This window comes from Hyperolius riggenbachi, chromosome 8 (genome assembly GCF_040937935.1).
Source record: "Hyperolius riggenbachi isolate aHypRig1 chromosome 8, aHypRig1.pri, whole genome shotgun sequence".
Taxonomy (NCBI): domain Eukaryota; kingdom Metazoa; phylum Chordata; class Amphibia; order Anura; family Hyperoliidae; genus Hyperolius; species Hyperolius riggenbachi.
Genome location: NC_090653.1, coordinates 54,652,588 through 54,679,728, shown reverse-complemented (window position 1 = coordinate 54,679,728; position 27,141 = coordinate 54,652,588). Strand labels below are relative to the sequence as shown.

At 41.7% G+C, this 27,141-nt stretch overlaps 1 protein-coding gene across 4 annotated transcripts; it reads left to right on the top strand.

The window, feature by feature from the left end:
• The first annotated feature begins 758 nt into the window (after window positions 1-758).
• On the top strand, window positions 759-26,710 carry LOC137528162 (mucin-21-like). Of its 4 annotated transcripts, none has more exons than XM_068249429.1 (12): window positions 759-896; window positions 6,548-6,607; window positions 8,146-8,178; window positions 11,574-11,666; window positions 12,853-12,924; window positions 15,808-15,909; window positions 17,679-17,777; window positions 19,915-19,962; window positions 20,832-20,915; window positions 22,610-22,657; window positions 23,781-23,834; window positions 26,574-26,710. In XM_068249429.1, exons 1-11 carry the CDS (start codon window positions 833-835, stop codon window positions 23,792-23,794), a joined length of 717 nt encoding a protein of 238 aa, XP_068105530.1. In that variant the 5' UTR covers window positions 759-832; the 3' UTR covers window positions 23,795-23,834; window positions 26,574-26,710. The 4 variants fall into 4 exon arrangements, with proteins under 4 accessions (XP_068105530.1, XP_068105531.1, XP_068105529.1 ...); XM_068249430.1 differs by having other exon boundaries at window positions 8,143-8,178; window positions 15,850-15,909; XM_068249428.1 differs by having other exon boundaries at window positions 8,143-8,178.
• Window positions 26,711-27,141: the final 431 nt, after the last annotated feature.

Genomic DNA, 27,141 nt, shown 5'->3' with positions numbered 1-27,141 from the left:
TCATTTAGTTGTGAAAGCAGTGATAAAGTTATTGGCAAATGAATGGTGGGAGAGCTGGCAAGTGAAAATTGCTCTGGTGCAGAAGGGGAAAACCTCCTCAGTGAAGTGGTTAAGGTTGAGGGGGCTCTTATGACTATCCTTTAACATAAAGTTCAAAACTAATCCAGGTCAAGAAGGCAACTTGAGTAACAAAGCCAAAGCAACTGCATGTTTCTGCTCTTGACATATAATTGCTGTTTAAAGTGATTGAAGGTGGGAAATGATTAAAAGGTTTCCTATTTTACAGAGCCTATAAAAATCCCTTATAATTCCTCCCCCATTATTACATTTAACACACTCTCTCCTATCTTATAATATTCTAAATCTCACTTTGGTAGTCAATCCTGTTCTTCCACTTTTTATTGCTGAAACTTGTTAAGTCTTCAGCTTTTCATTCTAAATTATTACATCCTCTATTAGACAAAAAATCTCCCTAGTGACATTATTTGTCCTTGCATGCCTTGAAAGGTCTACAGATCCTTACTACGGGAGGAGAGAAGTCACTTATGACTACTAGCAGCTCCAGTGATTATGATTAATAACTTCAGTCCATAAACCAAAGGGAGACCTGTAATTTTTAGGCGTGGCACTCATAGTTAACGCCTGTGAGTGTTCTGTATCCTTGAGGAAAATTATGGCTGGAGAGGGTGGAGACATGAGGACCCAAGATGTAGGGGTGGGACTGCGTAATACAACACATATAAAGACCAAGTCTGATGGCTTAGAACTGCATGCACAGCTCGAAGGTGAACATCTTACTGGATATCTTTAGAAGTATCACTTTTGATTAAGGATGGCATACCTCAAAACACTGGTGGCACTTCTTCTTGTGTCTTGCCTTCAACTCCAGATCATCAGTGAGTATATTTTTTGTTTAATACATGTTATGGAAAGAGAAGCCAAATGCTAGCTTATATAGTGTATCTACATGTTTGTTAAAGAAATATGAAATTTTTCAATCCATAAAAGTCAACTAGCAAGTTAATGTATTTAATAATTGACCTTTCCATTTCAAACTCGAAGCCAATTATGTGTGTTCAGAAATATCAAGAAGCAGTTTTGCCATGTCCTTTGTACTATTGCAAACATACTCGTGTAATGTATCGAACTGACATGGAAAGAATTGGTTATTTTTCATAGGATGCTGTTGTCCAATTGTTGGCCATTGGTAAAAGAAGGAAATCATAGGCTGTGTAACCATGTCTGATGAAGGGTAGGAAAGAACCCTGTTTTGGCATGAAAAGTATCCTTTCACCAGAGGGCAAACTTTTGCAGGACATTCATTTTTACAAAAAGTCTCACTTTTGCAAAAATAAAAAAATCCTTATTGAAATATGAAAAAAAAAAATCAAACATTTTTCAAAAGCCAAATGGCCATATTCGACCATCACCAATTAAAATAGCTGTCTCGAAACTTGCTACTAAACAAAAGGCTTCCTTTTCTGTGCGTTTTTTTTTTTTTATAAACAAACATGGAAATTAACCTTAAATTAAAAAAAAAATAAAGAATTGAATTTTTTTTTTAAATAATGATGTATAATTCACCTGTACTTTGAGGTATCTGTCAGAGAATGCCATAAAGGTTCCTTTAAATAGACATTGAATTAAAATAACTTATAATATGTAGGTAATTTTTGCCTTTTAAAGTTTTCTAGCAGAAAAATAAATCTTAAAGAAGGATTAAAATCTGACATAATATTAAAAAAAAAACTTTTTCCTACTTTTTCTTACTCATACAGTTATCATATTTGCTTACTGTATTACTGTAAAATTACAACATTTCAAGTTCCCAAAGTACAGTTTATCTGCTCTGAAAGCTACCAATGCAGTTTATTGAACAGCTTCTGTATTTATATATTTTATTGTACCCAGTGAGAGTTCTCTGCTGTTTTTACCTTCTGCTATCTGTGCAAGCTGATACAGTGCACTGCAATATTTACAAATAGTAGCCGTACAGCTGCTAAGCTAACATAAACAAGATAATTATATCACTTGAGTTGTATCTGACTTCCCACTGAAGAAGAAAGTGCTGTGTTTAACTATTTGAATGCTGTTCTGCTACAGCATTTTTTTGCTGGTTATAGGTTTAAGGCTGTAAATAATCTTTTAGCGCAAAGAAGAAATTATTTCATATTTCATACCACTTTAAAAATGTTAATATTCCAACAAAATCTCCTTAGTCAGCTGTTCAACCCAGACTATGATAATTACACTGTCATGTTTACATGCTTGCTTTGAGAGCTCTGAACAGGGTCATCATCATGAACAGGAAGTACCAAGAGATTTGGGCTCAGATCAGGAAAGCCCTGCAACTTACCTTGAATTGGGGAGCATGGGAATCCTTATTTTTACCCTCCATAGAATCTAGAAACATAGAAGATTATGGACTTTTAGGTGAAAGAAGTGAAATAATCTTCACAGATTTATAGGTAACTTGCGAAAAGGTTGACCAACCCCATCCACAGTAATTCATGGTCATTATTTCTTGAATGGTGCCAGTCAACCTTTTTGCAATTTGACTAGATCTAGTGTGCTGCCAGACCATCCTAGGCACATCCAGCTGGAGAATAGAAGAGTGCTCCACCACCCTTCAACGCTGAGACTTACAGGTAACAGAATAGGTGGATGTTGACAGGTGGACATTTCTTAGCATTGGTGGCACAGCAAGTGGGGACAACCCTGATCTTAGCCACTCATTAAACAATAACCAGCCTTCACAAGACTCAAGAAGACTATTTTTGTGGTCTGTCAAAGTAGATTATAAAAAACAAAAGTAATCTATTGAGCTGAATTTCAATAAAGAATATACTGTAGGTTTTAGACACTTTTATTTACTATTTTACTACTTTTTGGAAATCTTTTGACACCAAAACAGCAAGTATTCTTTAAGTGTTCTGATTTGTCTAAACCTCTGAAAAGAGAAGAATAAAATCTGATTGGCTGGCATGAGCCACTTTTGAATTGACTTGTAAATCACTCCCAACCCACCTTAGGTAACAAACACAGAGTGTTATTTATTCTAAAGTTGAAAAAAAATGTCAAGGTAAATGTAATGGTTAACCAGGAACTGTAGTGAAAATAGCATATTGAATAAATTGCTTATTTTTTACAATTTTCATTTATAGATTATTTAGCTCATTGTTTGCTCATTGTAAAATATTTCCTGTCCCTGATTTACTGTCTGAAATGTATCACTGGTGGTGACATCTTTTGTCCTGCCAGGTGATCTGTATGGAATGTTCATTACTGAACGTTCTATGCACAGAGGGAGATATTGCTTGCTTGGCAGTTGGAAAGCCGTTATTTCCCACAATGCAATAAGGTTCGTAGACAGCAGACTGTGAGGACCATGTTGATGACATCACACGGTGGGAGGGGTTTCACCAGAATTTCATCCATACAGCTCCCCCTGATGATCTACTTGAGAAAAGGTAGATTTCTCATGAGAAAGGAGGTGTCAGCTACTGATTGGGATGAAGTTCATTCTTAAGTTAAAGTTCCTCTTTAACATTACAGAGGTCACAAAACAAGTAATTAGTGGGTTAATGCCTGCAGGCTTATAAATAAATAAGTAGTGTGTGTAACACATGTCACTGTTTTCTGTTTTTGTTTCACACGCCCATGTGTAGGTGCCAATGTAAAAGGCTGTAGGAGCATTTTAGCAGAAAGATTCGCCTCGATTTTCCCAGGAACACCTATTGCTCTTCTGTCTCCTCACGTTTCATCTCAAATGCATATAGGAGCGTATGGTTCTCTTCCTCTGAGTACGCTAGCTCCGGTCTCTGGAGCCTACATTTGTGACTTTTCGGTGATATATTCATTTTTGATGTTGGCTTTTTGGCACAGTAGATCTTGGCACTACAGATTGAAGCAAACTTAAAGAGGACCCAAATTAAAAATACAAGATTTCAGAAATAAAATCTATTTTCTAAATTATAATAATAAATAGCAGCCTTTTTTCAGCTGCATGATGACAAATATAAAACCATTTACATTTATTGGAGAAACCCCTCCCTTCCTTTCATGTTGCCGGGACAGAATCCGGCAGACTGGTGGAGTAGGAGGTGTCCAGCAAAGGAGGAATTGCTAATGGCTGCCACCTGTATAACCCTAGTTATGAAAAGAGAAGGGTGAAAAGCATGCACTGAAATGCTCATAGGCTTGAAGGAGTGTTTATTTATCTTTGTATGTTTCAGAGAGGTGCAACTAAATATTTTTAACTAAAAAAAAGTTTGGTTTGGGTCCACTTTAACACATTTTTCTTAAATGTTGCTATGAAAATCAGATGTACGTGAACTCTATAGGTTCACGTACATCTAAAGGTACTCAATTCAACTAAATCAATCGACATTGTATCAATTAAAATTATCAAATACATAGAAAAATAATTCTTTTTTTTTTTTTTTTTGATCAAGAAAAAGCATGTTTGTGAATTTTTAAAAAAAAAAAAAACATCTAAGCAGATGTGTTGGAAAAGTAAGAAAGAAAAATTCAAAAACTGAATGTTTTATTCAACTACATTAAAACATTTTGGGAGAAAAAAATTGATTATAAGTGTATGGTATATTGGTTTGATTTTTCCAATTATTTGATTAAGTAGAAAAATCGATCCTCTTTCTTTGACCAGAAAAAAAAATGGAATCATCTATGGCCAACTTAATACTAACCTCACCCACCCAAACTCTGACACTAATTTAAACCACATATTCCTAGCAATAACCATAACCAAGTGAATCAAAACACTAACCTTCACCCGCTGAAACTATAACTACACTCTCCGAGTGTATCCAAACCCTAACTGGTCTGAACTGACCCAAAGAGGAGTAGGGAACCTATGCAGAATGTAGATAGCTTACATTTGGATACATATGGGTTAGCCCAGGTCTGTACAGGACTAGAAATTAATTTCTGTTTTGGATACATAGTGTTGTACCACTACATAATGTTGCCTATCAATGTTAAAGGACAACTGTAGTGAGAAGAATATGGAGGCTGCCATATGTATTTCCTTTTAAACAATACCAGTTGCCTGGCAGCCCTGCTGGTCTATTTGGCAGCATTAGTGTCTGAATAACACCAGAAACAAGCATGCAGCTAATCAATAATGTCAGAAACACCTGATCTGCTGAATGCTTGTTCAGGGTCTATGGCTAAAAGTATTAGAGGCAGAAGATCCATAGGATAGCCAACCAAATGGTATGGTTTAACCACTTCAGCCTAACTGGACGAAAATTTTAGTCCAGTTAGGCTGCGCGCACTCCCGCGGGTTGAGCGTGCTCCCGCGGGCCCCACCGTGCGCGCCCCCGCTGCTGGCCGTTAGCCCAGCGATCAATGAAAGGGATTATAAATCCCTTTCACTGATCGGACACCCCCCCTTCCCCCGGAGAAAAGCCGACAGCGTCTCTTCAGACGCTGCGGCTTTTCTGAGCTCTGGTCTTCATTCTTCTTCCTGGGAACGAGATCGATCGCTCCCAGGACTTTTTGACTGTGGCCATCTTGTGGCCAAATAGCAAACTACACCAAAAACACACTTTGTATTAAATAAATACATTTTAAAACATGAAAAATCCCCTGTTTACCTCCCACACCAAAAAATACCCACATACAAGTTTTAATAAAAAAAATAAAAAAATTACAATAATAATAAAAAAAAAAACATAAATAGTTACCTAAGGGTCTGAACTTTTTAAATATTCATGTCAAAGGAGTATATCAATATGATTTATTAAATTATGGGCTTCTAAATAGTAATGGACATAAATTGAAAAAATGCACCTTTATTTCCAAATTGAATATCGGCGCCATACATTGTGATAGGGACATAATTTAAATGGTTTGGTAAATTGGTAAATAAAGTACATAGGTTTTAATTATGGTAGCATGTATTGATTACAAACTATAATGGCCAAAAGCTGAGGAATAATGATTTTTTTCCATCTCTTTCTTAATATTCCTGTTAAAATGGATTTACAATAAATTAATTCTCAGCAAAATGTATCACCCACAGAAAGCCTAATTGGTGGCGGAAAAAACAAGATATAGATCCATTCATTGTGCCGAGTAGTGATAAAGTTATTAGCAAATGAATGGGAGGTGAAAGTTGCTCAGATGCAAAAAAATGTCAACCCTGTAGGCTGAAGTGGTTAAAAAGAAATAAATATGGCAACCTCCATATCCCTCTCGCTTCAGTTGTCCTTTTGTCCCACAGTGGTAAACTTTGGTCAAAAAATGTATTGGCTGATACAGAGCCAGTCTCAGCACACATTGCCCTGCTGCCATTTAGATTGCTCCACAGTATCTGTGGGATTAGTAGGCCGACTGAGTACTTTCTGGCCTACCGCTTGCAGCACATAGTATTATGGCTAAGCTTACAGCAGCCATAGATTCCCACATAAGTTTAGTAATTGGCTCTATTGTTCCATGAGTTTTTTGACTTCCTGTCATTTTGGCAATATCTTGGCATATAAAACAAGATGTTGTTGCTAATGCTGTAATATTATTATTGCAGACTCTGCTCCATTTGAAACTACAACGGCTCCCGTCGCGTCAACTGCTAGTGGATCAGAAGGTTGGTATTTTTTTTATTTTCTTAAAGAGGAACTCCAGTGAAATTAATGTAATGAAAAAAGTGCTTAATTTTTACAATAATTATGTATAAATGATTTAGTCTGTGTTTGCTCATTGTAAAAGCTTTCCACTCCCTGATGAACATTATGACATTTATCACAAAGAGATGCTGCCTGCTATTTTGGCAGTTGTAAACAGCTGTTATTTCCCACAATGCACCAAGGCTCCCACAGTGTGATGTCAGTACCTCAGTGCTGTGAGACGCTGACATCACACTGTGGGGGTTTCACCACAATATCAGCCATACAGCGCCCCCTGATGATCCATTTGAGAAAAGGTAAAGACTTCTCATGGGAAAGGGGGTATCAGCTACTGATTGGAATGAAGTTCAATTCTTGGTTACGGTTTCTCTTTCAGGTGTTCAACACAAAAAAAAACATATTTGATAAATGTTATCTTAAAGCCAGATGTGAATCTAAACCTGAGTAATGGGGATAGTGGTAGACAAGATATAGAACATTGATAGCACCAGTGCTGCAGCCACTAAGGGCGCACGTCATAGGCAGTAGCAGTGTTAGGGAATCTTACTCAAGGTCTCCTCATTGAATAGATGCTGGCTTACTGAACAAGGCTCCTTACTTTCCCAAGCACCACTTCGACCATCAAGTGTGTATAAATTGGTCATTTGGTTGGTGGGTATAAACCGTACAGATTTTGCTGATACCTAGTTACTTTCTGTAGTCCTGAACAGGACCGGATTTACCATAAGGCACTGTAGGCACATGCCTACAGGCGCCTGATAATAGAAAGGTGTCTTTCTCTCCTCCCGGAGCGCCTCCCTCCCTCCTTCCCTATGCAGAGTCCTGATCAGAGTCTAAATGAGAGGTTACTATCCCTGCTCTCTGCCTTCCACTGAGGAGAGCTCACTTCAGCCAGTGGTACCTCTAGCTAATTAATACTGAGGTTCTTCTAGCTACCTAATGTGTGAGGGCACTTCAAGCTAATTAATATTGAGGGTACTTCTGGCTACCTAATACTAAGGGGCACCTGTAGCTACCTATGACAGGCAAGGGAAGTAAGGGAGAAGTGACAGCTGGGACAATCAGTTTAGTGAGGGTTTGTAGGTTCATGGAGGGCGGAGTCTAGGGTGCCAGGATATCTGTGCCTATAGGCTCCTATGATGTAAATCTGGGCCTGGTCCTGAAAGAATCAGGCTTAGCTTAAAGTCACACCTGGCCCTTTGCCTAAATATAACCTCCTCCCATTAACAAAACTGAGCCTTCTTCCTTGGCACAGTTGGTTTAACCTTAATCTAGTGCCTAAACACTGAAGCGAAAAAAAAAATTATTTAATGATTTGTATGTGTAGGACAGCTAAGAAATAAAACATTAGGAGCAGAGACATAAGTCTAATATTGTTTCCAGTACAGGAAGAGTTAAGAAACTCCAGTTGTTATCTATGCAAAAGAGCCATTGAGCTCCACGGCTTTCAAAGTCATTTTCATTGATTAAAATATACATTTTTTTTATTGATCAGCAGGTCATTCCTCTAACTCTACTCCTAAACCAGCAGGTACGCCACTGTTTTTGCTTTCATGTACATGTTTCTTTGTGTTTGTATTTATTAGCAGTTTATTTGAGTTAGTTTTAGGAGGAGTCTTGTCTCCTGATTCACAGGAGAGGTGTCAGGCTTAAGTACTAAATTAATGCAATAAGTGCTCAGTCTTATGAAGCTGAGATGATGAAATTCACACATCTATTCGTTCCAGTCGTTCACTTCCAGTCATAAAGGTTTTCTGGTTCAGCCTTCAGACCCTAAAAATGTACACCTCTGCAGCCAGACACCGGGACTACTTCATTTGGCAGCACGGTGGCGTAGTGGTTAGCGCTCTCGCCTTGCTTCGCTGGGTCCCTGGTTCAAATCCCAGCCAGGTCTACATCTGCAAGGTGTTTGTGAGTTCTCCCTGTGTCTGTGTGGGTTTCCTCCAGGCACTCCGGTTTCCTCCCATATCCCAAAAACATACAGATAAGTTAATTGACTTCCCCCTAAAACTGTCCCTAGACTATGATACATGCACTACATCCAAGGTTCTCAACATGTGGTATGTGCATCCCAGAGGGTACTTCTGATGGGTCCAGGGGGTACTCAGGCTTCATATACTTAACCAAGAATAACAAAATGTAGAGTTTTAGAAAATGATAAATCTTATTTAAACAACACCAAATTAGTGTTTAGCTAATTAAAAGCAATAGTAAATGCTTGGAAATTGTTTAAAACCAATTATCATGTACTACGATTAAATATATATTTGTCAAGGGGTACTTGTGATAATGTTTACTATGCTAGGGGGTACTTGGCGAGTACAGGGTTTTAAAAGGAGTACATATCAATATAATGTTGAGAAACACTGCACTACATGATGCATGGATAGACATAGGACTATGGTAGGGACTAGATTGTGAGCCCCTCTAAGGGACAGTTAGTGACAACAAAATATACTCTGTACAGATCTGCGTAATATGTCGGCGCTATATAAATGCTTAAATAAATAAATCCATTTAAGAGACACACAGAGCAGGGACAAGGTCCTCCTGCACCCAAGGCTGAGACACCAAAGTGCGCCCCTCTATCCCTCCCACCCCAGCTGTCACACACTGATTGCTATTAGACTAAGAGGTGCCACAGGGCCCACAACCTCCCCAACACCTTAATCTCTAGTTATCTGGCTTGCAGTCACTGCTATGTATCCCCTTTTCTTATTTCTTTCTGCTTCATACACAATTAAGAATGACAGCTAAATGAATTGTGCGCCCCCTCCTACACTGCACCCTGAGGCTGGAGCCTCTCCAGCCTATGCCTCGGCCCGGCCCTAAAGACACACCTCGGGAAGATACAGAGGTGCTCCTAGTTTAGAGGCTTGATGCTTTCTGCACTGTTATGGCCTGATGGGGTGGGCATGCCCCCACGTGGCACATTGCCTGTGCTAGATAAATAACAATCAATTTTTCATAGTTGATTGTGTGTCGTGTGGGAGGTGAGCCACCTCTATTTTTTTTAATTTTACTTTGTTTTTAATGTAATTTTATCTACCTTTGGGCACCTCTTTACTTTGTTGTGCTCTGTAGCCATTATGTCCCCCCCCATATAACAATTCAGCTATACGGTGTAAGCAAGGACAGAATTATACTTTCTCTGCTCTTAGATCAACTTCCTTTTGGCTCCCCTTCTGTGGGGAGCTGTCCAACCATTACCCCTTCTTCCATTTGTAGTATATATGTAAAGCAGTCTCTCCTTTAACTTCCTTGGTGGTAATCCCGAGCTAGGGTCGGGGCAGAAAAACGCAGCTAAGAGCGGTAATCCCGACATCGGGGTAGCCGCTGGAGGCTGTATCCAGAGTATAGCGCACAGCGGGCGGTTTTACATACCTCGGCTGCCATTCTTCTTCCTTTCCTCCGGGGCTCTGCTTCCTCCTGGTGAGATCGCCGGCTGTCGTCATGTCGACAGCCGGCAATTTCACTTTAGAGTTGCAGCGCCACCCGGAGGATGGAGGCATAACTGCAGCGCTGGAGCCAGGGAGGTGAGTGATTACTGGAACTGCTGCAGGTCTCTCTGGAAACATGATTTTTTTTCCAGGTTTTAGGGTCTGAAAGGGTGCAAAAAAATGTCACTGCTTTTAGACCATATTTTCCGGAAAGAATCATATCGCCAAGGGCGTTAATTGCAGCTCCATTGGACAGCAGCAATTTTTTTCTCCATGCGATGTTCCCCATTTGCAGCCTCCCTTTCCCATTTACAGTCTCCTCTTCCATATGAAGCCGCCTCTTTTCCATGCTCAGCCGCCCTTGGGTAGGAGGCATCCAAGGCCTGGGCCTTTCTGGCCTTTCTGGAAACCCAGCCCCTAGCTGCAGTGTATGGCCCTGCTTGAACTAAATGCTTTTAAACTATTCCCACTGCTTTTGAAGGTCTCTCGTAATGTCCATCTGCCCTCCTATTATCCCTGTGTAAATCTTATCAGCATTTCATTTTTCACCAAACTCTGAGTGTGCGGTTTATAAACTACCAGTATTGAGCCATTTCTTACAGGGAAAAGACAGTGACAAGCTGGTATCTTAAAACAGAGCTAAAATCAACACTGAACATGGATTGTTAACCAGAGACTTATTTAAAGACATTTAGTCATTTCAGTTAGTGTATAAGTACAATAACTCTTAGAGCACACCTGTCACAAGCCTCGGTAGTTCATAATGAGGAGAATATGCTGAAGAGGTATACATTCATAGATCTGAAATGAAACTGAACAAAACAGTCCGTAGTCTGCTGAGACTGCTGAAGAAAACAGAGAGAAATGCACCCTGTACGTATTTTGAGAGTTTAGCCTGTCAATTCCCCCTCATCTATGACTAATCACAAGTTGTAATTTGATCCCTCACCTGTGTCAGCTCAGGAATCTCATCTTCCTCGGTAGAACAGCTAATTTGTAAACACAGGATGTTAACCCTATGGGCCTGATTCACAAAGCGGTGCAAAGTGTTTGCACGGGAGTGAAAACCCCTTTATCACGCCTAAACTCAGTTTAGGCATGATAAGAAGAAACTCGCGCGAATTTTCCGCATGCAAAGTTTTAAAGTTTTTAAAGTTTACGGGCGTACGCGCGTACACGCGGTAGCTTCGCGCGAGTTAGAGCACAAAGCGGTGATAACTTTGCTAGTGCAAAGGTTATCACGCCTAAAGTCTTTTAGGCGTGATAACTGAGTTATCACCGCTTTGTGAATCAAGCCCTTTGTCTGCTTCCATGAAAGCAAGAAGTAGACACATTGTGGATTTATTGCAGAATTTGTACCAGCTGTAACTAAGAAATGTAAAGAAAAATATATTTAAGGATTATTATGCTGTTGCTTGTCTTTTAGAGCAGAGTGGAAGTTCTGAGTTCAGGTCCCCTTTAACAAACTATCTGTATCTCTTTTCAGTGCCAGAAGGGACTACCAGTGCCGTCTCTGGAGGAAGCACTGCACCAGCTGTATATACAAAAGTGGACAGTGTGACTGCCCATGCAGTGACAGGTATGTCCCCAGCTGCTGGGTTCCTTTTGCCTCAGTCTGTTTTCTCGGTTTTGTTCAGTGACGTTGGGGGGACATATTCTTGAGAGTATTTCATTTCTTGCTGGAAGTCCATCTAATGGGCTTATTAATTATTCAATCCTTTAGCAGTCTTTTTAAACTTCCCCTTACCGTACCCTTAACCCCTCGTCTTTGCTTTTCTTTAGTCATCTCTGTTGCATTCAGGTGAGTGATGGAGCCATAGCAGCTATAGCAACTGTGACGGGCCAGGAGAGGGTGAAGGTGGGGCTTGTTAGCCAGGGTTGCCAACCTAATTTCTAATTTCTCCGGGACAAAAGGCCCAAAAAAATTGGACACCCAACTTTTGGACAGACGGGGCGAAGTCAGTAGCACACTTTTAAAGTGTGTTGTGGGTGAGGCTAAACTGTGGGCGAGGTCACTTTTTCACATTTTTTTAAATGCTAAATTTATGGCTGCAGCAGGCTATTTCATACCTATCGGGTATTTTCAATTAGCAACAGTCTGTGTATGCTACTTTTATTTGAACGCCATTTAAATACTTGAAAAAGATCCTAGCAAGCAAGTCTAGCAAGCATCGTGACTAGAGTGAGGAGCTGTGGCTTAAAGGTGCTGCGGCCGCACTAAACATACATGGGCAATAGAGGTGATGGACTGAGCCGAGGTCTCTTTGAAAGAACAAACACTCAGAGAGAAAGTATGGACAGCCCATTTGTGCATGATTTTGTACGGACTGTCCTTCTAAAGACGGACAGTTGGCAAGCCTGGCACTAGATTGTCCATAGCCTGTTCCCTGGCCTCCTATTTTTTTGGTCCTTTGCTTGCACATGCCCTGTATGGGACTGTCACAATCTAAAATTCAATTGAAGTTTTTATACTTCTTATGAATTGACACAGCTTTTATATAGGTATACATGATGCCTCCACTTTAAAAATGTAATTGTATGATGAATTGAGGTCTTCTACCATTATAGCTCGCTATCTCACCTCCCAACAGGCCATTCCGTGAGAAAGCACCAGGGAGAGTAGAAAACATTGTAATTCATTATTCCTCTGCTTTCTGCATGTTTTTAGTGTTATAAATAATAAAAGTTGCAGACAGTAAGTAAGTGTTCGCTTCTTTTGTATAGTATTTTAAAACTGCTCCCTTGACTAAACCATGTTCTTGTAGGGGCTGTGCCGACTTCAGGAAGCACCGCTGCACCAGTTACCAGTAATGCAACCGCTGAGCCCGCTTCTTCAAGTGAGTCCAATAGGCTGTAATACAAAAAAAATTGTGTGTGTGTGTGTGTGTGTGTGTGTGTGTGTGTGTGTGTGTGTGTGTGTGTGTGTGTGTGTGTGTGTGTGTGTGTGTGTGTGTGTGTGTGTGTGTGTGTGTGTGTGTGTTTTATATTTCCTGTTTATGACAGGAAGTGAATGAGTCTCTCCAATAACAATACAGACATAAAATCACTTTTTTTATTTTCCCGGGAAATTGAACATAACTTTATTTATTTTCCTTTTAACATTGGCAAATTCACTCACTTTTTGGTAAATGGCCGGTGAAATATGACATAACACCAAACCTGCTACCCAGACAAAATTAAAAACTGAAATGTATTATGTTATTCACCTGTGAGAAGAAAAGGTGATACTTACTTCCCCAGCAAGGCTCCCTTCCTTCCTTCCTGCTATTCCTCTTCTTTCTTTGCCAGGTCCCTCATTCCCTATTGCTGCGGTGCCCTTTTCAAAGATGGCCACCAGTCCTGCCCATTGTAGTATTCAGAATTATATGAAGGCGTGTAACGATTGTGGAACTTTCTCCGTGACTAGCGCACAATGCGTGCGCTGACACGGCGGAAATCCTCCACAAGCGTATATTTGCAGGAACCCAGCAAAAGGTGCTACGCACCCGTAGAGGGAAATTCCTGTCGGCAGATGGCGCTGAGGAGTGCAGAGGAACCAATCCTCTGTACCTCCACAGATGCCAGACAGGAATTGTACGAAGCGCAGAACGCAATCGCAAGAGAAGCGATTTGCGAATGAGAACGAGCAAAGGGACAGGTTGTATGTGTGTGCGCCAACCTAGTCGCCACCCCGCGACAGTGCACACACAACAGCAGATATGAAATAGGAATGCGATCGCGAGAGGTGCGATCGCCAGATGTGACACAAGGCAGATCAGAACAGAATACAAGGTTAGCAAAGGCACAGCAAATAATACAATGAGAAGATACGGAAAATAACAAACGCTAACTGAACGCGAACACCGCACTCATTCGCAACAGTGCACGCATTCATGCGCGGTCTCCACGTGATAAGCACAATAGAGACAAGCACGCCTAACTAACCATCGACAGACAAACATGTAACAGAGGACGCGAGCTCTTGCTTAACGGTTACCTCACCGAGCCTCCAGCAAGCGTTCGTAGCAGACAAGACAGACACACGAAAACAGGGACAAGCGAGAGATAGGATCCACAGCACTAGCAAAAGTGGCTAGCGCGATCCAGGAAGACAGAACAGAAGGATCCACAGCACTAGCGCTAGGCGAGTGCGATCCAGGCAGACAGAGTAGTAGAACAGAAGGATCCACAGCACTAGCGAAAAGTGGCTAGCGCGATCCAAGGAGACAGAACAGAAGGATCCACAGCGTTAGCGCAAGATGCTAGTGCGATCCAAGTGAGACAGATCAGAAGAGATAGCTGGTAGCAACCGCTGCACCAGCTATACTCCCAAGAACAGAGATCAGAACCATTTCCTGTCGACCACCGCTGGGACAGGACAATAGCAACAGAAAAACAAACAGATAAGCAATCCTAACTGCACTAAGGAAACCTGCCTAGTGCAGTTTTCCAGGAATTACTCTAAGCTGATCTTCAAACAGAGAGTAAGGCTGACACCCTTCCAGGAGTGTTACACAGGACTAAATCCTTATGACCAGCGAAGCATTGTGGGAAACACATAGTACTTATAGTACACGCCTCCAATGAATGTGGCCAGGCAATTTGCATGACAACGTATGCAAATTCCTCAGCAAGCACAAGCTGCAAAACTGACAGAAGCTCTTCTTTCCAGAGTCCTGCAGCATGCAAACCTAAACAATGGTCAAAAAGCTGCCTGCCTGCACAGGCAGCTGAGCAGATCATTACAAGACGGCTTTGATTGACAGAGCCCCTTTCCAATGAGCCATGACTGAAAGAGGTGGGACTGATGGACATCTCTGGTTACAGCCAATCATTACAGACTTGACCATTGCACCAGGGAACAGGGGGCCTGAAAATGAGAAGCATCTTGGACTGTAGGAAGCAAAATTTCATCTTTTCTCTTCACGTTACCATTTTTTTTGTTATTAATATTATTATTTATTTATTTAGTTATATAGCTCTGACATCTTCTTCAGTAGCACCTTATATAGTCATGCCATCAACCATATCTCAGGGATCTATCTAATCCCTACCACAGTTTTAGTCTAACTAATTTACCAGTATATTTGGGATTTGTGAAGAAACCCGGATAAATCCCAAGCAGTCATGGGGAGAAATGACAGACTCCATGTCGATAGTATCCTGTCCAAGAGCTTAACATGGGACTGTGCTACAGTGCACACCAGACTGACTGCTTTCATCAGTTGAAGAGGCAAAATATGAAAACGGCAATGGTCAAAGTATCAGTGGCATATTGACCCCACCCCCTTTTACTCTGCAGCGTTCCACCTGGTCGGTCTTCAGCAACTGGATGTCAATGAAGTTTTACCCCATTTACTCTATTCTATGACGTTATGGGCCAGTAGCAATATATGACATTGGGCTAAGGCAACTGATGTAGACATTGGATACATTTGATCCACCATCCAGCCTGGATTACTTATTTCATGATGTTATAGCGAAAAGATCTTGGAATACAGTACACATTGGGCCTTGATGAAGCAGTCTTGTTGAGGCACGAAACATGTTTGTTTTTTCTTTTCTTTTTTTTTTTTTACAGTGATCAAGCCATATTTTTTTTTTCATAATTCAGCACTCAGTATTATGTTACACAGTTTTATATGGACATTTAATAAATGGTAAGCGTTCATTCAACTGGATTCTGGTGTCCCCACAAATGTGCCACAATAACCAGATTATTGTATCTACCTCATTTCCAGGCTGTTACTTTTTTTATTTGTTTTGTTTTGTTGACACTGAAGAAGCAGCAGGATCTTCCAGCTCATCTTCAAGCAACTCCTCCACCCCCAGTGCCAGCTCAGGTAAGAAAGTACCCCAAATTTGCATACAAATTCCTGTATGCAAATGTCCATTGACCTGGAAATATGTAGGGACTACTCAGAATCTCAGGCAACCAATCAATTAATCGGCAGCTTAATTATTGGCAAGTTTGGAGTCCCAGTTTGGACCTGCACTCCTCCCTAACATTATTATTAGGCTTAATCTATTCCTTTGAGTATAATATCTAATGTATTGCATAGAAATGCTCATTCGGATTTTGCGCAGTTGAAATTTCCGCATTTGCGATCAGGAATCGTCATTTCCGATTGGACCTCAGAAAATAGAGAATGAAAATCGGATTTCCGTGGATATCCGATTTACTGCAACTCAGAGAATGCTGAATTTTTCTGCAAGATTTTAATTTCAGACCACTTACAAGACCAATTTTCTGATTTATGTTTTCCGATTTACATTTATTCCATTTTTTTCTTTATGTTTTGTATTCCCTGATACAAAAAATAACTAATAAAATACTCCTCGAAAATCAGAAATGGGAAAAACAGAAAATAAAAAATAGGAAAAATGGAAAATCGGAAAAACTGAAAATCGGAGAAAAGGAAAATCTGAAATCTTAATTTCCGCTGTATCAGAAATGGGCATTTCCGACCATCCCTAGTATTGCATAAAAATCTACCTGATATATCCAACTATAGCCCTTTCAACCTGTCTTCCACTCCATAGATCCCCGATTCCAAACATCATCCTTATGCTTTGCTCATACTTCAGCCCTGCCCTTTCTCACTCTCAGATCTGAGTGGTGTCTAAAGGGTTCATATTTACTGGTGTTCATGTCCTCGTACAAAAACTCACTTTTTTGGGTAAATCTTCTCCAACCAGCATTGAGCAGAATGCAGTATGTATGGGAAAGGGGTTTCTGAATTAAGCTGTCATCTAGGTGGATAATGAGGTATAGGCTTGTGGTAGGAGGTCTGTTCACAGAAGATGGGAGGTATTAGTGGGATACTACTTGCATCTCATGGACTATCCTGGGGTAGACACAGGTGTTAGTGGGACATTACCTTCTCTCCTGGACCATCCTGTGGCCATCATAGGTGTCAGTGGGACATTACCTTCTCTTCAGGACCATCCTGTGGTAGACACAGGTGTTAGTGGGACATTACCTTCTCTTCAGGACCATCCTGTGGTAGACACAGGTGTTAGTGGGACATTAGCTGCTCTCCTGGACCAACCTGTGGCCAACAAAGGTGCCAGTGGGACATTACCTTGTCTCCAGGACCATTCTGTGGTAAGTGCGTGTGTTAACGGGACATTACCTGCAGTTAAGGACCATCCTGTAGTAGGTTCAGGTGTAAACTGAATGTTAACTGCCCTTCTGGATGGTCCTGTGGTAGACATAGGTGTCACTGAGACCTGCCCCGATCTTTATGACCATCTTGTGGTGGATGCAGATGTTAATTGGATACTACCTGCCCTCCTATAGTAGACAAAGGTGTCAGCTCTCCAAGACAACCCCATGGTTATTAGTAAAAAACAGTCCACAGTTATTAGGAAAACCAGTCCTGTAGCAGACACCACTAATTCTCCATCTCAGTTATAATCTTTGGAGGAGTGACTTGGGAGGAAGTAGAGTGGTGCGAACAGCCAGGTTTTCAGAATGTGTAGAGACACTAGCTTCCAAGTATTAGTTGAAAGAGAGGGAACTATTTGCATTAAATTTGAATGTGACTTGCATAGCACTGATACTTCATATGGCAGAGTCGTGTAACCTTTTATGCCAATCTTTTACTAGGATCTGCCAGCGAGAATCGTGTTCCCCCGGCAGCTAGCGGAAGCTCACCGGTCACCCCAAAATCTGAAGTACCTTCAAATGCTGCCACTGGAGCTAACTGTGAGTTTAACAGGTTTTCAGGTTTTAGAATTTTTAAGCTTTTTGAAGGTAAAGAGTCCATCAAGCAAACGTAGTCATGTGACGTTTCACAGTGAAATTACAGTAAGACCTCTTTCACATGGATGGCTGAAGGAAGTGACTTCACTACCTGTAAACTGCTCTGGTGCACTGGCCCGGCGCTTGCTAGCGTTCGGGACTGGCAGTGAAGAAGCGCCTGCCCATGAAGGCATATTTGAGCATGGCCATGACTCTGCTCAGATTGGCTGTGTCACTTTTTTGCCACCAGGTAACACCACTGAGTGTCAAGCAATGACACCTGGGCCCGTACGCAATTCACTTTTTCACCTGAGTTTTATCCTAGGAGAAACTTTTAACTTCTTTTTAAAATAACTTTTTAGCACTTTGAAATTAAAAAAGAACCAAGAAGTAGGTGAAAAAGTACTATCAAAATTATTTTGAATATTTTCTTGCTTGCTAGTTGTTTAATGGGCATTTTATTGACAAGTTGTTAAAATTTCACCTTGGAGAAAAATCAGGAGAAAAAAGTGAATTGCATATGGGCCTTGGTGTTATAAACGCTGCCGCTCGGCTGCATTTTGCTTGCACCCAAACAGCACTTGAGCGCAGTTCAGCCATCCATAGGAAAGAGGCCTTAAAGGACATCCGAGGTGAAAATAAACTGATGAGAAAAACAATTGTACCTGCCCTCCTTCTCCTAAAAATACTTTTTTTTAGATATCCCACAGTTTTATTCTATATTTAAATCCAGTTTTTAAGTTTTTACTGTTTCATTTCCTCTGCACAATGACACCTTCATGAATGTATTCCAGAGCTCAAATCTATGAATCATTGACCATTTTTATCCCTTTCCTGCTCTCAGAAGCCATTTACTGACAGGAAAGTGTTTTATGGCTGTAATTATTTATTAGTGAGGATTATGCTGTAGTCTGACCCAGTCTGACCTGGTCCCGACCCGGATAGAAACTGTCAGTTTCATACTTGATGTTTAACTCTTTCAGGCAAAGAAATAAAAAAAAGGAACACAGCCTAGTTATTTGTGTGCTTGGCACTGTACATACACATGTCTATCTCATCATGTCACACGTCACCTCGGTTGTCCTTTAAGGTTTACCATCCTTGAACAAATGTTTGTCTGTATTTGCATAGCGAGCCTCCCAGTGACTGGCTATCTTGCTGTCTCACTTCAGTGCTTAAAGTAGATCAACAGATAAAAGAACACAAATGTAGAGAGAACACATTATATTCACCAAGTAATTAAAAACTATAGTAGCACACAGGGAAATACAGAGAGATATGTGCTCTTCTATGCTAGATCTCTACTGACTTCTACCCTGCATGACAAATCACTAACTACCATAGTTTTCAGCTGTCTACCTTTGAGTGTATTGAGTGTGTATTTTTAGTAATTGTAGATCAAAGGAGGTAAAAGAACCTCTTCACAAGGCCATGATGTAAACAAAACCAATTTTTCGGCTAGCAACTTTTCAGAAGCTAAGCTAACTGTAGTTTGAGGCCGGTTGCACACCTAATAGTTGCAGTACAATGGGGTGAAAGCACATCACACTAGCAGAAACTGACCTTCATATGACCCTGTGCCATCGTACGGCAGCAGGATCATATGCATAGCAGCGTAGTGCCGTACTCCCTGTTGGGCGGGAAGTACATCACTGGGATTCCCGTTAGTCAGTGCATGCGTGCACACTTGCTGCATCGCCTATTGACTTGCCTTGCTGCATCATCCATGCGGTAGGCACGGGTTACGCAGCAACGCACTGTAGCCTTTGTCTCTGCATTGTGGCAATTTGGCAACTTCCGGCTCACCCCCTCACATCGCGTGAACTGTGCAAGTCTGGTGGCGCTTGCGTCGGGGAAGCAGTAACATGGGGCAACAGCGCACAAGATTGCAAGGGGCCTAAATCAGACAGCATGACACAGTACTCATGTGCAGTAATAGTCATTAATAGTCATGTCAGATTAGGTCAGCTGATTTCCTACTTTAATTTTGCTCATTCTGCTTTTACTTTTTGACAAATACCATGCAGGTTTTCTCCGTTAAAAAAAATGAAAATGTTTTTGCTTTTATGATATTTTATTGGATGCATTTTATATACCTCAGCTCCTGCACCAAGCGTAACTTCAGGCAGCATGAACTCTTTTACTATTGGTGAGAATGTATTCTATTGTACTTGATTTCATTTTATGATATTTTAGAGCTACAAATAATTAAATGTACTAATTACTGATTAACATATATATATTGTCCTACCACACAACTTTCCCCTTACCCAGGAGGAAAGATTAGCAGCTGAAGAACTGGTCCAATTTAAATTTCTTCCTCAGAGCAGATTTGCATGTTAGGAGAATTTTTGGTTCCTTAATGCAAATCCCCACTGACTCAATTAAACTTAACCAATCAAAGCCTCTGGCTTTGCCATGTAATTGCTAATCTGCTACTGGCCTTGATTATCCCGATCACTTTCTCTTCAATAGAAATGTTCACGTTTGTAGAAATCTTTTGCTTCTTACATCATATGATTTTCGTAATATGCAATTTGACCACAAGATGTCACTATTTTATGGCATGTATAAAAGTTTATTGCACTGTGCATTCAAATAAAAAGAAAGTTGGTTAAAGTGGACCTGAACTCTTGCACAGGACAGAAAGAAAACATAGAGAAATGCACCCTGTATGTATTTAGAGAGTTTAGCCTGTCTTATTCCTCCCACAGTCTGTGACTAAACATAAATGTAATTTCATCCCTCCGCCTTGGACGAGAAACTAATATGTAAACACAGGATGTTAACCGTATGTCTGCTTCCATGAAAGCAGGAAATAGACACACTGCAGATGTATTGCAGGATTTGTATCAGCTGTAACAAAAAAAATGTCTTTAAAGGTTGTTATGCTGTTGCTTAACGTTTAGAGCGCATCCGTTAAGAATAATTACACAAACATTCAAAAGTTGAACTTTACATTGAGACGTACCTTTTGTAGAGTGGAACCTCTAATTCTCTTTGCTGTCGTTTTTTTAGCTCTGACAAATTTCCCTGCAGTCTCCAAACCTGAAGCAGTCAACCCCGCCGTACCCAACCCCTGCCCTAAGGAGTGCCCCAACGGTGAGTTCATTTACTCCTCGGCCCGGGATACTTGCAGACAAATTGCGTTAGGGAGGAGGGGTTTTTGTATATAGTGTTTCAAGATCGAGAGTTGTGATTCTTTAAAAAAAAATCTCATGTGGACATACCTCCCAACTTTTTGAAATAACAAAGAGGGACACTTAAGCCCATGCCCCTAATCATTCCTCATACACACCCCTAGTCATGCATGCCATAAAGATTTCATAAGAAAAATATATTGTTTTGTAATTCAAACCACACTGGTTTCTATCCTGGTTCATTTTCCTTCATATTAACATTTGAAAATAGGAAATATATCAATGTAAATGATGGGGATAAAGTCAATTAAACACATTTTCAGTAGAAAAATACATCTATTTACACAGATCTGTACATCAGTCCTGAAAGAGGGACAAATGAGGAGGAAAGAGCGGCAAAGGAATTGGGTTCCCAAAGAGGGACTGTCCCTCCAAAATAGGGACAGTTGGGAGCTATGCATGGGTGATTGTCAGACATTACAAAATCATATGACTTAATTGAAGACTGTATGATTTCTTATCAGCAAATCTACCCTCGTTTTTCTGGTTTTCTGATTGTGCAAGCATGATGAAGGGGACCCTCTGAGGCCCTGAAACAATTGTCAGATCTCGTGTTGACACATGCATTAATGAATAAAAATCTCTGCAAACTACATTTGGTGTGCTAGCCAACCTTGGACTGTTTGTATGGTATTGGATGTGGCTTGCATCCTGGCTATGCACCCAACCACCTAAGGGCTCTTTCACATCAGACAACGCGAACAGGAGCTGTTCTCCTGCACGCGTTGTCTGCCTGCGGCGTGTCGTCGGGTATCTGCGGTGCGACGCAATCAGCGGCGGTAGCTGGTAATTAAACCCGACGGAAAACGCCGGCTCGCGGGTGTGTTGGAGGAAAAACTGCGCCCGGGTGCGTCGAAACCGCAACGCATCGAAACGCAGCGTCGAGTGTGAAAGGTAAAATGAAAGTCTATGGACTTTCATCTTACCTTGGTTAACGCAAACGGCTGCCGTTTGCGTTAACGCACAAAGTCTGCCCTAATGTGAAAGAGCCCTAAGGCAAGGTGTGCCTCTTCCAAACCACTTTCTATGTCTGAAAAAGGGAAGGGCAAGTATTGCACAGCCCATTTCACAGATTTTTACGAAAGTGGCCTTTGATATTTTGTGATTAATCCTGTACTCATTTATACACGAGGAGAGGGGGAAAAAAGACTAATTCAACCTTGCAGTGCGTCAAGGTCTAGTGCTAGACTAGTTGTGTGGATAAATGAAATGGTAATCCAGGAAAGTATTACCGGTAGTATGATTTCAGTCAAATATAAAGCAAGAAAATGCTAAACGTTTAAAACATGTTCAAGTGAATGGAAGTGTGCTGTTGTAGGGGTATAACAATCTGGGTAAGGGATGAGACTTTTGTAACCGTTTAATTATATTTTGTATCCATCTCCCCATCCCACTGTGCCCTTTCATCTTGGTTATGCCCCCACCTTTCCCTGCCTTCCATGAGTTGTGTCCACTTGTCTTCTTCTCCATCTCTCCCTCGCTGTTCCTCACTCTCTTCCCCCTCTTCCTTCCCTCTCTCTCTTCCTCTGTCTTTCTCTACCTTTCTGTCTCTCATTGCATCGTTCTCATCATTCTCTCATCAAATGTATTTTTCAGGAGTTGGAGGAAACCCCCCCTGTCACTGTGCTGTCCCCACAGAGAAAGGTGAGTGATATGTACTGTATATAGTATACACTTTGACCAACCATTGCTGTGCCCCTGCTCCACCCAAGATCTACCGCAAACTATTCTTAATCTTAAATAATAGCATTTTACACGAGTCTGAGTGATCACTGCCACGTTACACACAGCGTGACTGCTGTTATTCACATATGGTTGTTTCCCCAGTTATTACATATCTCAGTGGTTCTCAAACCTTTTGGGGGTGAGTGCACCTTGATTGCATTGAATTTTTTGAAGACACCCCTGGGCAAAAACAACTACCGAAATGCTGTTATGATTATGAACTTTATTAGCATCACTCCTCCAAGTAGCTAGTGATGCTTATTAGGCATCACCCCCCCCCCCCCCCTCCAAGTAGTCAGTGACATACCCCCTTCCCCCAAGTAACTAGTGAGGCTCATTAGGCAACATTTCCCTCCTTTCACATATTCATGTGGCTGGTGATGCTTCAAGTAGTCGTTGCTCCTTCAAGTAGTCAGAGACCCCATTAGGCAGCATCCCCCCTCCAAGTGGCCACTGACCCACCCATTGTATTTCAATGTGAAGTTGCACTATCTGATGGCAATGCACAAAGGATAGGGATGAATGCAGAGGCACCCCTGGGAGGTACTCGAGGTGCACCAGGGTACCGCAACACCCAGTTTGAGAACCCCTGACATAGACGGAGACTGCACTGCAAACAATGGCAGATGGAGATAAGCCACGGACAAGCAAAACATGCTTACCATTGTCTGGCAGGTACCACTGACAGAGCCGGTCCATTGGCAGACAAGGTCCATTGGAAGACCTTACGAATGTTATGCTCGTTACCGCAGTTTGTTGAATATATCCCCATGGGAGATGTTCTACTTAATGATAATAACAGTAATTTATTGGAGGGCCACATGAGAACTATTACCATTAGCCCAATGCACAGATGGCCCAGCGCTCTTGTTTTTGGCCTATTGTGCGTGTGCCCTTTATATGTAGTTCCAGGATTGTATCTGCTTTTGCGACTGCTGCTTGGCATTGGCACTAGTGCTTGCTGCTTATTACAGTATATTGTTCATCATTATTCCTAAATCCTTTCCCCAAGTAATGACTTGAATCTTCTTTCTTCTGTTAGCACCATCATCATAAACACTGAAAAACGTAAACAAGGAATGAACTTAATAAACAAGTAAGTGATCTGATATGGATTTTTAAGCTATTTTAAAGAAAAGAGAAGCTCTAGACAAACCAAAAAAAGTTCATCAAGTCGTGGTTCAGCCTCTAATGCAACAACAGTAAATTTGCATTAAGTAGCAATGCATGTCTCATAATCTTCCTACCCATTTATTCCGTGCACCGGAAGTAATACATGATTTCCACAGCCTACCCAATGTGTTTATAGAAGCCATGTGCCCTGTCCATTTCTCTGCATTCTTTTATTTATCTTTTAGAAAGATACTGGATGGGGTGTGGGAAGGTCTAAATGCTTTCTAACACCCTGAGCATGGACATGGAAGAAAGACTCTGTTGAGTTGTAGCAGCATTGCTGGTCACAAAGAGTTAAAGGGGTACTATCGCGGACATAGCTGATTTTAGTTAATAAAATAAATAATGTGCACAAGAGGTCCAAGTTATAAAAAAAGTAAATGGCCGGTGAAACATTAAGTGGTGAGTGACAGTACATATTGCTGGAGCTGGGAAGATGGGAAGTACACAACTTACACAGCGGAGGTCAGTAGAGCCCACTCCCCATGTGGGGGGAGGACTGGAGCAACGGCCACTCTGGCTAGAAAGATCCTCTCCCTGTGATGCGGCGTTAAATGCGGCTGACAAGAGGGTATATGGTTTATTCTTGTGCCAATGATTCCATGAAGCAAAGGCTTATGGGAGATGAACATAGGCTACGCTGTAATGCAAAAGCTCACTGTAACGATCGGTGTAACACAGAGAGGATCTGATTACCGGTGATCTGCAGTATCACAGAGAATACAGATATATACCCGATTATTGATGATCTGCAGTATCACCGATAATCAGATATATCTCTAACCTCTGGACACCTGAGTAGTATGAGTGTTATGTGCAACAGTAATACTTTGAGGAGAGCACCCGTATAGAAGGTGCTAGGCAGTACGAGATACTGCTTACAGATCTGGTTCCTTCCAAAGGTCTGATGCTCCCCAAGGGGCGGAGCCAGGCTGAGAGTGGGAAGGACCAGAGAGTGAGTGACACCAAAGGTGAAGTGTCACAGACAGGTCTGTGAACTATCTTCCAACAGGGAAGATAGTTCTCGAGGTCGGGCAAGCCAGGTCAACAACACACAGACAGATAAGGTACATAGACAGGAGACTGATTCGGTAGTCCTAAAACGAGCAGGGTTTGGCAACAGAGTATCAGATATAGCGAAGTACCGAATCAGTAAACAGAAGAGTGGTCAGGAAAGCAGAAGGTCATAACAAATAATCGACAATGCCTAGACTTGGGTGTGAGCTCCTAGATCATCAACACCCCGGAACTGGTCTAGAATATAACACAGATGTTAACAGGATTCCTAGACTAAGGTGTGAGCTCCTTGGTCATCAACACCTTGGAAACTGGTCTAACAAATAACTAGATAGTAACACAGTTAATAACAGGATTCCTAGACTAAGGTGTGAGCTCCTTGGTCATCAACACCTTGGAAACTGGTCTAGCAAATAACACAGATACTGACAAAAGGTCTGAGTGCTACCACGTAGTGATCGCAACGGCAGACAACCAGCAAATGCCCAGCCACCAGTATATATAGTTCAGCGCTCTCCAACGCCTCCCCAAAGTGCTGGACCAATGGCAACCGTTTCTGGCGTCAGCTGACCAGCCTGGTCAGCTGATCCCCCACTGACTGACATAAAGCTCTTCCTCCCAGCACGCTCGCGCGTCCACCTAAACCTATGTGGACTACAGCTCCCAGCCATACCAGAACTTGGTTGTGAAATGCCAGCTGCGCTGCATGCGGAATCTGCCGCGATGCCACCAGCGCATGTGGCGGTTCCTCCGCGTTCCGGCAGGCACAAAGACGAGTGAGCAGCTGCATCAGCTGCCGCGCTGGACGCGGAACCCGCCGCCCTGCTAGAGGTGCATGCGGCGGTGCTTCCGCGTTTTCTCACACTCACCTGATCTAATTTATCTAATCGAAATATAAAACTAATTTATAAAAAAAAATGTTCTGAGCACCTTAAAGGAAAACTGAAGTGAGAGGGATATGGAGGCTGCCATATGTATTTCCTTTTAAACAATACCAGTTGCCTGGCTGTCCTGCTGATCCTCTGCACATAATACTATTAGCCATAGAATCTGAACAAGCATGCAGCAGATTAAGTGTTTCTGTCATTATTGTCAAATCTGATAAGATTAGCTGCATGCTTATTTCTGGTGTGATTCAGACACTACTTCAGCCAAATAGACCAGCAGGGCTGCCAGGCAACTGGTATTGTTTCAAAGTAAATAAATATGGCAGCCGCCATATTCGTCTCACTGCAGTTGTCCTTTAACGCGAGCCTTAAATGACTTTACATTAAAAAAAAGTTTCACTTACCTGGGGCTTCCACCAGCCCCGTGCAGACATCCTGTGCCCGTGCCGGGGCAAACCAATCCACTAAACTGGCTGCCTATGGGGGACCGAAGGATCGGTTTGCCCTGACGCGGGCACAGGCTGCAGGGGGCTGGTGGAAGCCCCAGGTAAGTGAATCTTTTTTTGCGATCAGTTGAGGTGCACTTTAAGTTAAAAATATTTAGCAGCACTTAAACTACTAATTACTATTACTGCTGAGGTGTGGGGAGGAGACAGGATTTATATTGTTCCCATAATTCAGCTTTACGATTAAAAAAATTAATCATCATGCTGTATATCATTGTTATATGACATTTAAGATCTCTGTGTTGGTTGCAGGTTGGACATGGACATGGGAGTAATTCGGACGGGTCTAGCATTGCACTCTGTACAATACGTGATCTCGTCCCCCAATTACATCGACTTCAGCTTAAATGTTTTTGTAATAAAATAAAACTCTTTTAGCAATAAACCTGCTTGGCGTGTCTGTCTCTACTTTATGTGATTAATCACTTTTATCCCAGCTTACGAAGTTCAGACAGTCCAAATCCCGATAAATGTTTTGGGATCGATGCCAAAAAAAGACATTACCAAGCATGTAGTATCATTCATCTCTTACAGCAGAATCCTAGGTTCATTGATGAACACACAGTGCCATAGAGATCATGAGGCCTCATAGCAAAACTTTAATAGGGCCTTCAGATGTAGGCACTCTTAACCACTCTGCAATCTCCTAAGACAGATTGGCGGCTGTGGAGTGGCTCCCTTGTTCCTCCCGGACGCCATATGGCATCATCTCGCAACAGATATGCAGGGAATGTGCGCTCGCTCGAGTGCACGCTCCCTGCAGTCAACACAGCAGGACACAGAGCCTGCGATCAGAGCTGTCAGGCTGTTATTTACACCT